This window comes from Pongo abelii, chromosome 21 (genome assembly GCF_028885655.2).
Source record: "Pongo abelii isolate AG06213 chromosome 21, NHGRI_mPonAbe1-v2.0_pri, whole genome shotgun sequence".
In the NCBI taxonomy this organism is placed as follows: Eukaryota; Metazoa; Chordata; class Mammalia; order Primates; family Hominidae; genus Pongo; species Pongo abelii.
In genome coordinates, this window is record NC_072006.2 from 49,827,862 (window position 1) to 49,837,500 (window position 9,639).

Below are 9,639 nucleotides of genomic sequence, written 5' to 3' on the forward strand. Positions count from 1 at the left end.
AGGGTGGCAGCTGCGGAGGTGGTAAGGTTTTAACCAGATTTGGGATCTACTTTCAAGGTAGAACTAAAATTATTTCCTAACTTAATGGATGTTAATTGATAAAGAGAGGCATCAACTGTGATTGTTAAGTTTTTCAACCAAGATGAGAAGCATGGATAGAACAGGTTTGCGTTAGGGGAGTGATGGTAAGAGGTACTGGTTTATGTTTATGTTTAGCTTATTTTTCTTTTTTTGAGCCAGGGTTTCCCACTGTCACCCAACTAAACCTCAACTTCCCCAGCTCAAGTGATCTTTGAGGAGGTGGGAACACCTCCTCAAGTGATCTTCCCAGCCTCCTGAGTAGCTGGGACCACAGGCTCATGACACCATGCCTGTTTTTTTGTTGTCGTGTTTTTGTTTTTTTGTTTTGTTGTTGTTGTTTGTAGAAATTGGGTCTCACTATGCTGCCTAGGCTAGTCTCAAACTCCTGGGCTCAAGTGATCCTCTTGCCTCAGCCTCCCAAAGTGCTGGGATTACAGGTGTAAGCTACTGTGCCTGGCCCGAGGTTCTGTTTAAGCAAGTTCAACATGAGACATTTGTGAGGTCCAGGTGGAGATGTAGAGCAGATAGTGGAGAGTAGAGTGGGGTGAAGGTGAAGGCTGTGGATTTATTCCTTAGTAAAATGATCATCACCAGCAATGTTGGGAGACAGTGTCCTACCAAACTTAGAGTCAAATGACCTGAATTAAAATCTGACTTTTCCCACTTGCTGTTTTCTTCATTTCTTTGAATTTCAGTTCCCTCTTCTGTAATTCTGGAGTCACAGCAAACAGCTCATTGAGTTGTTGGCAGGATTATATGTGATTTAAAATGCAAAGACTTGATATAGTGGTGGTCCCATGGTGGGGGTTCACTAAATGGTAACAATTGAGATGGTGACCAGTGATCTTTACAATGCAACACTGTGTGATTTATGAGGCAGCGTTTCAATTTCGACCTCAGATTCTGTGAGGCAAGCTGAAAAATGTACCATCACTACCACTTTACAGATGAGAGAACAGAGTCAGAGAGGTAAAATTAGTTGCCTAAGGACCCACAGTTGGTCAGGAGTAGAGGTGGAATTTTAATTCCGTGGACCCATGGGCCTGAATGGCCAAGGCAATCCTGGGACCTGACTTGAAACTAGGACCACAAGCTTCCCTTCATGGGAAGCTCTAAGGAATCATGATACTGTGGACAAGACCCTTGTCTCCTCTCCCAGGAGCCATCAGGAAGAAGAGGCCAGGGAAATGGGCTTGGGTTGGTTTGTGGGAAATTTAGGTTAAGACTCAGAGGCAACCTGATAATACCTCTGAGAGTGAGTGTCCCATGGACACTTACTCCATGGGATTCCAGAGCTGGCCTGTCAACACTTCATTCTTAAACAAATCTTCAGTATGATGCTCAACAGGTTACTATGATGAGGAAACACCTTCTTCCAAGGGGACACACCTGGCTTTCAGGTCGCATTGGCCAAGATCTATTAACATTTTCTATACACTATCTCCTTTTTTGGCAGAGCCACTCCATTAGGTAAATACTATTATTAACCTCATTCTATAGACAAGGAAACTGAAGCTTATAAAGGCAGGCAACTGGCCCAAGACCTCCCAGCCAGTGAATGACAGAGCTAAGTCTTGAACCAAGGAACTTTAACCTCAAATCCTGAGCCTATAACCTCATTGGTATACTATTTCTAGTTAAACTAGACCCTCAGATTTCCAGGATACAGGTCTCACCAATTAACATGCAGGCCGTTTTGCAGGCATCCTCACTTAAGAAGTTGTTGGCGTTCCCTTCGCAGCCCCTGTATTTGAAGGGTGTGCAGCGGTAATTTTTAAAGTCAAAATGCCAGCGCTGTGCATCATGATTACACTTTCCATGTCTCACAGGTAGCATGCAGGGTTCTGAGGTCAGGAAGCAAGGAAAGAAGGATATGAAGAGTAGAGATAAAAGAACAGGGTCAGTTCCCTAGCATTTGTCATAACTCCTGGTGTAATCACCCAAGTCATAAAAGGAGCCATGGCAGGTAAAAAAAAAAAAAAAAAGGGATAGGTTCTGGTCCCAGTTCTACTACTAATAGTCTACGTTGTATGGCAACTCTGAGCATCACTCCTTCCTTGCAAAGATATTACAAGGTGCATATAAGAATCTTGTACTTTGGAGCTGATCTGTCTTCTCCACTGTCCTGAGCTTTGGTAGGACAAGACTTGTTCAGCAACTATTAGGTTGATGCAAAAGTAATTGTGGCTTTTGCATTGTTGAAATTTGCCATTTGATATTAGAATACATTCTTAAATAAATGTGGTTATATCATACATCATTTTAATGCACATTTCTTGCTTCCTGTACTTTTGCTAATGACTTATTATTTGCTGTTTATTTTATATTTATTTTAGACTGTATAAATTATGTTAGACCAAAAGCAAATTCGAGTGATTTTCTTATTTGAGTTGAAAATGGGTCGTAAAGCAGCAGAGACAACTTGCAACATCAACAACACATTTAGCCCGGGAACTGCTAAGAAATATACAGTGCAGTGGTGGTTCAAGAAGTTTTGCAAAGGAGACGAGGGTTTCGAAGATGAGGAGCATAGTGGCTGGCCATTGCAAGTTGACAATGACCAATTGAGAGCAATCATCAAAGTTGATCCTCTTACAACTACACAAGAAGTTGCCGAAGAACTCAACGTCAACCATTCTATGGTCATTCAGCATTTGAAGCAAATTGGAAAGGTGAAAAAGCTCGATAGGTGGGTGCTTCATGAGCTGAGCAAAAATTTAAAAAAAATATTGTTTTGAAGGGTCATCTCTTATTCTATGCAACAACAACAAACTATTTCTCAATCATATTGTGACATGCAATGAAAAGTGGATTTTACACGACAACCAATGATGACCAGCTCAGTGGCTGGACTGAGAAGAAGCTCAAAAACACTTCCCAAAGCCAAACTTGCACCAAAAAAAGGTCATGGTCACTGTTTGGTGGTCTGCTGCTGGTCTGATCCACTATAACTTTCTGAATCCTGGCAAAACCATTACATCTGAGAAGTATGCTCAGCAAATCCGTGAGATGCACTGAAAATTGCAGTGCCTGCAGCCAGCATTGGTCAACAGAAAGGGCCAATTGATCAACCGAAAGGGCCAATTCTTCTCCGCCACAACGCCCAACCACACGTCACACAACCAGCACAAAAGTTGGATGAATTGGGCTACAAAGTTTTGCTTCATCCACCATGTTCACCTGACCTCTCGCCAACCGACTACCACTTCTTCAAGCATCTCAACAACTTTTTGCAGGGAAAACACATCCACAAACAACACAATGCAGAAAATGCTTTCCAAGAGTTCGTCAAATCCTGAAGCATGGATTTGTATGCTACAGCAATAAACAAACTTATTTCTCTTTGGCAAAAATGTGTTGATTGTAATGGTTCCTATTTTGATTAATAAAGATGTGTTTTGTTTTGTTTTCTTTTGTTTTGTTTTTTGAGAAGGAGTCTCGCTGTGTCACCCAGGCCGCAGTGCAATGGTACGCTCTCAGCTCACTGCAACCTCTGCCTCCCGAGTTCAAGCAATTCTCCTGCCTCAGCCTCCTGAGTAGCTGGGATTACAGGCACCCGCCAACATGCCCAGCTAATTTTTGTATTTTTAGTAGAGACAGGGTTTCACCGTGTTGGTCAGGCTGGTCTCGAACTCCTGACATCAGGTGATCCACCAGCCTTGGCCTCCCAAAGTGCTGGGATTACAGGTGTGAGCCACCGTGCCCAGCCAATAAAGATGTGTTTGAGCTTAGTTATAATGATTTAAAATTCACGGTCCAAAACCTCAATTACTTTTGCATCCAAAGTGCCTAACAAAGTGCCTAGTACCTAGAAGGAATGAAATACCAAGGAAGAGACAGCCCCTGTTGTCTGAAAACTGATCTGACACTCCCAGCTAAGCCACATGGATTCTGTTGGACATTTAAAAAATCTCCTAGAACATCTGTATCAAACAATGTCACTCTGAGATCATGATGAAGTGAGACAAAAACAAGATCACCGTGAAACCTGCAAAATACCAAACACCCGCCCCCTTCTAAGCTAACATGAGTGACTTATGCTTCTCTACCAATCAATCACAGCTTTATCCTCAGTCTATTCTGCATTCTGTATTGTTAAGATTCCTGGGATAGCCAGTCGTAGAATTGCCCCCACTTTCTAACAGCACCCAATCTAGAGCAAACTCTCACTTCTTTAGACCCTCCCCCGAATTACCCAATCAAAGCCCAAATCCTATAATAGATTCTTTCTACCAGCTTCTTACTGAAATGCCTCATACTTGTCTAGGGTGAATCTTTTCCCTCACTTCAATGAGTAATAAACCCAATTTGTTCAACTACAGGTGTATTCTGGTGGTCTTTGTTCAAAGGGCATTAACAACAGATATTTGTTGAATGAATAAATGTATGAGTGAGTGAATAAATGAATCTTTTTAAAAAACACACAGTTCCCCGCACATATTAGATAGATGCCCAATACATTGAGTTACCAGAAAACTTCCTTGAAGATCAAAGAGTCTGAAAAACAATGCCAGCATTTAAGCTGACTGAGGTTTCATTTTGTCACAGCGCCATAATAGTCTCTTGAACAGAGTGCGCATGCAACAAGTATTAGTTGTTTGTGAATGATTAAGTGTTGGACCCAAGAAGACCAGCATCAATATTATGGTGGTTGATGGTCACCATGCCTAGACTTATGACTTGTACTTGAGGGTTAGGCATTGAATAAGAGAATGAGAAGAGCACAGGCCCTGGGTCCTTGTCCTGCCATCCAAGGGAATCCCTCAGCCAGTTTTGGACAGAGCAAGAAGTGGGGAACCTCTGTCCTCAGCCTGGACATCGCTACCTTGAAAGGGATCCATGCACTTCTTCTGACAGGCAAAAAAGCAGCACTTCAGGTATTCCTTGCAGTCAAAATCTGTGTTGCATGAGTCTGGAAGTTCTGTGGTACAGGTGAGCCTCTCTTTGGGACATAACCCTGGTTTGTCTGCAAGAAAGAAATGTCCAAACTCACATTCATTCGGAATTTCAGCTCTTTTTCTCTTATGGCAAAGGTGTGTAGTGAAATTCTCTTGGCCCTGTCCTCTACCTTCAATTCTTAGTTCTTGCTCTGCTTATATTCAGGGGCTAGTTCTGTTTCTCAGCACTCAGATTCATTCAAATGGATCTGAATCAGGAATTTGTGTCCAACAAGAACTGAAGGAGAAGCATGTTGGATTCCAGGACAAGGGGTTAGGAAGGGACCAAGGCCCTTTCCCTAAATTCAAAAGATTTTCTCTCTTCTTGAAGCCTAATATTTTAATGCTTAATTCCTTTGTCTCCAGTTGATAAAAGAAATTAGTAAAGACAGGTGGGAACATCATGGAAATCATGATTTGACCCTTGACTCCTGGTAAACTGAAGACCAATCTGAACTCAGTTGTGTGATTTTTGATTTACCTCTAAAGAGTAAGAAACGGTGGAGTGGAAGAAGCATTGTAGTCAGGCAGATCTGGCTCGGGAGCCTGGCTCCAACACTAACCAACTAAATAATCTTGGGAAAGTATTTCCCTCCATCTGAGTTATATTTTCCATCTTTAAAATGAGAATTACAATTCCTGCCTTACAGGCTGATTATAAGAGTTAAACGTGGGGATGTCTATAATGCCTGGGGTAAGACGTCGGCAGATGTGGAGTTGCTTTCTACCTTTTATTTTTATTTATTTATTTTTTTACTAAAAACTAGAAGAGGCAAGGGGAAAAAAACTACAGCACCCAGTGTTTCCAGTCAGTCTCCCATCCATGTACTAACCAGGTCTGATCCTGCTTACCTTTTGAGATCAGACAATATCAGGCATTTTCAGGGTGGTATGGCCATGCTTCCTTCCTTTTTGAGGCTAAACATGGCTTCCTGATTTCAGTACTTGTGGTAGGTAGAATCTAAAGTTGCACCCTCAAGATTCCCATCCTCTGATTATTGAATCAAACACTAAGATAGGCAATGCTGTGAAGGGATTTTGCAGAAAAATTAAAGACCCAAGTTAGTTGACTTTAAGATTAGAGATTATCTCTAATTTTAAGGTCTAATCTCTGGCCCAGACCTAGTCAATTAGGTCCTTGAAAAGCAGAGTTTTCTTCTGGTTGGTAGAGAAGGATTGATGAGAGAGATTCAAATGATGAGAAGGATCCAACATGCTATTCGTAGCTTTGAAGATGGTTGAGGCCAAGTGCCAAGGCATGAGGGTGACATCTAGAAGTAACAGCCAGTAAAGGAGCCTCAGTCCTACAACTCCAAGGAAACGATTCTGCTACAACCAGGGAGCTTGGGAGAAGACCCTGCATCCCAAATGAGAACTACAGCCCTGGCTGACATTTCAATCTCAGCCTGGTAAGACCCGGAGCAAAGAACCCAGAAGCACAATGCCAGACTTCTGACCCACAGATAGTTTGTTACGTAGCAAAGGATGGCTCATACAGCGCTTAATGTGTCTCCATGATTCTAAACTGAGCATCCCTCCAGTGGAATCTGGCCAGAGAGGCATGATCCTTTCAGATACTACTGAGTCTTGGAACTGTAGAACTTTGGAATGGAAAGAACTCTATTTATCATTGGTACCAAACTTCTGATTTCATAGATTAAAAGAAATGAGGTCAGATTGGATAATACAGTGCATTAGGGACAAGTCTGGGACTTACAATCCAGGACTCACTTCAGGAGTCCCACATCCTCACTGAGGACTGGCCGCTGAGACTTTGAGTACTTTCCAACAATACTTCTTGTCATTAATGACCCCTCCAGGAATGGACTGAAGCTAAGAAGAGTATGTGGTTCCTAATTTGGAGTGTACATCAAAATCATCTATGCATCTTTCAGAAAATATAGACTCTAGGCTGAATCAGAATCTCTAGAAAGTGCATCCTTGGGACTCCACTTTTTAAAAAGAACCCCAGGTGATCCTAAAGCAGGCAGTGGGCACCAGGAGGTAGGCTGTTGCTTGGGAACCATTGTTCTAGGTTTAGTCAGGGACAGAGTTCGGCAAATCAAACTGGGTTTGAGTCGTTGTAGCTCCTTTCCCCATTGTCAGCTTGAACTCTCACTTATTAATAAAAACCCTCCTCCCTTTCTTGTCGGCTCTTCTTAACCACTTACTTGTGTGTATAAGCACACCTCACGGGTTTCTCTGCATCTACTGGGGATGCTTCCCAGAGATCTGGTCTCAGCTATCTTCTGACATTACTTGACACATACTTCCTGGGTAATCCCACTCATTCCCACGATCCCAACAATGATTCTCATCTCTTCCTCCAGACTCATCCTCAATTCCAAACTAAAGACTTTTATTTTGACCTGCCTGGGAAAAACACCATCTGGGCATCTCAGAACCACCTCTGTTCCAACATATTTAAAACAGAACTATTATCTCCTTATGCCCAAGCACTACCTTACTTTCTATTCCGCATCTTGACATTTGGCATCAACAGGTCCAGTCTGTTATTAGAATCTAGAGATTCCCTCCTTCCTCTCTGCCACCCCAGTATCCCATCAGTCATGGACTTGGGTCAATTCTGTCTCCTAAACCTCCCTCCAAACCCTGTCTCCTGCTTCTCTTTACTACCACTCCCTCAGATCAGCACCTGATCTCACCCCTTGTCTCTTCTCAACTACTGCAGCAGCCTCCTCACTGGTGCTCTCCCCTCAGGCTCATGCCTAGTGACTCATTAATTAAACAAAAAATTAAACGGTGTGTGTGTGTGTGTGTGTGTGTGTGTGTGTGTGTGTGTGTGTGTGCGCGCGCGCAGTGGGAATGAATGTGATCACCCAAGAAGTATGTGTTGAGTGATATCATAAGACAAATGAGACCAGATCTCTGGGGAGCATCCCCAGTAGATGCAAACTACACATATAGTCTCCTTCCATATATAAAAATATGGAAAAGTTAGGGAAATAATTTGGGGGGAGCAAGTAAGGAAAGTTTGTGGAGGGCCAGGGTGGTGAGCAGGGGTAGCTTTCTGTGGCCCCAAATCCACAGCAGAGGGGGCCTCATCTGACACTGGCACTGGCCTCATGTCTAACCCTCATCCCCAAGAATGCTTTCTAAGGAAGAATGGCTACAGCTTTTTTGAACTCACGTTTGATCTTCTTGGTCAGCAATGCAGAAGTCCACTCCAAAGCAAGGGAGAGAAGCAGCAGGAAAGCTACATTCCTCCAGGAGAAGGTGGGGCTATGGAGAGGAAGGTGCCTGTATGGATGAGAAGAGAGGTGGGAGTTAAGCACAAACCAGAGAGAGACACAAAGTGTGTGCAGAGGAACCTGAGAGATGATCCACCAGGTCCCTTTAGTTCACAGGTAAGAAGACTGACACCAGCATGGGGAAGGGGTCTATCTGAGGTCAGATGGTGAGTTAGGGTGCGTCTAAGACATTCCGTTTCAGGATCCTGACCAATCCCCATACCCTGCCATGGTGCTGTACTTTGTGCTACACAGATGCTTGCCTATTGTCTTGTTCCTGGGTAAGAGGCCACACTTGAATGATCACAAGGATTTGTTTGGAACAGTTGCAGAGCTGGTTTGCCCACAGTCACTCCAGGGGCAACCCCAGACACTAGTGAGCATCTTTTCTTTGCTCCACTGATGACAGAAATGGATGGTATGAGATTTCCCAGAGGGCCTGGGCACGCTCTACTGGATCTTGGTGCACCAGAAGCAAGAACGATCTCAGATGACCTTGGGTTAACAAAGAAATTCCTTTTATTCCTTCTGTTACTATCCAAGCCTAGGATCTTATGATACTCCCAGACAACCAGATGAACAGATGAGCTTCCCCCGCCTACTCAAGCCCCCATTTCCTATATGTGTCTTCATGATCCTTATGTATTTTTTATTTTAAGGTGTGAAAAACTAATAATCCTTTACTGTATTAACTCTTAGAGTGCATGCATTCCAAAAATGCAAGAGGTGGGTAGAGGGAGAAAGAAGAAGCAAGGACAGAGAAAACATCTTTATGCCAAAATATCTGTATTGGTGGAACTTCCGATACTGAAAAAGCTATGAAGGTATCTTGGAACAGAGTATCTTCCAGAGTTCCTGAAGCCATACCATGTGGCTGCCTAAAAGTAAAGACTTGTGACAATTTATCTCCCCAAACTTTTTTGTTGGGGGAGTTCTAATCTTGTATCCTCTTCAAATTTTACAATAGTGCCTGTACTCTTTGGTCATGGAAATTATGACCCCAAACATAGTGATCTTGATTTTGGGCCTCGCTCAATCCCTTATAACAGCATATCTTGGATCCTCAGTTTCCTCATCTGGAAAATGGGAATAATACAGTCAACCTGGAAGCTTTGTCGTCATTGTGAGGATTAAGATGAGACAGCGTGAAGATTTAATGAAGTGGTATGGAGTGGTAGGAAATGTAGCATTCAGAGTTAGACCTGAGTTCACATCCTGAATCCACCACTTATCGGCTGTGTGGCCTGGGTTCAGTCACTTCACCTCACTGAGCCTCAGTTTGTCATAAAGGAAACAATAATAACACCTACCTCACAGACATGAGAATTACTTGAACTATTTTTGTAAAGCATGACAAGTGGCTTGTAAAT

At 43.0% G+C, this 9,639-nt stretch overlaps 1 protein-coding gene across 1 annotated transcript in view; it reads right to left on the reverse strand.

Annotated features, from left to right (window-relative positions):
• The window catches only part of WFDC8 (WAP four-disulfide core domain 8), a 28,090-nt gene that overhangs the window by 2,616 nt on the left and 15,835 nt on the right, over positions 1 to 9,639 (reverse strand). The window contains exons 2-4 of the mRNA XM_024238986.2: positions 8,170 to 8,279; positions 4,907 to 5,047; positions 1,758 to 1,925 (exon numbers count right to left, since the gene is read on the reverse strand). Of these exons, the coding sequence (XP_024094754.1) occupies positions 1,758 to 1,925; positions 4,907 to 5,047; positions 8,170 to 8,279 (419 nt within the window). The remainder of the gene's footprint in view (positions 1 to 1,757; positions 1,926 to 4,906; positions 5,048 to 8,169; positions 8,280 to 9,639) is intronic.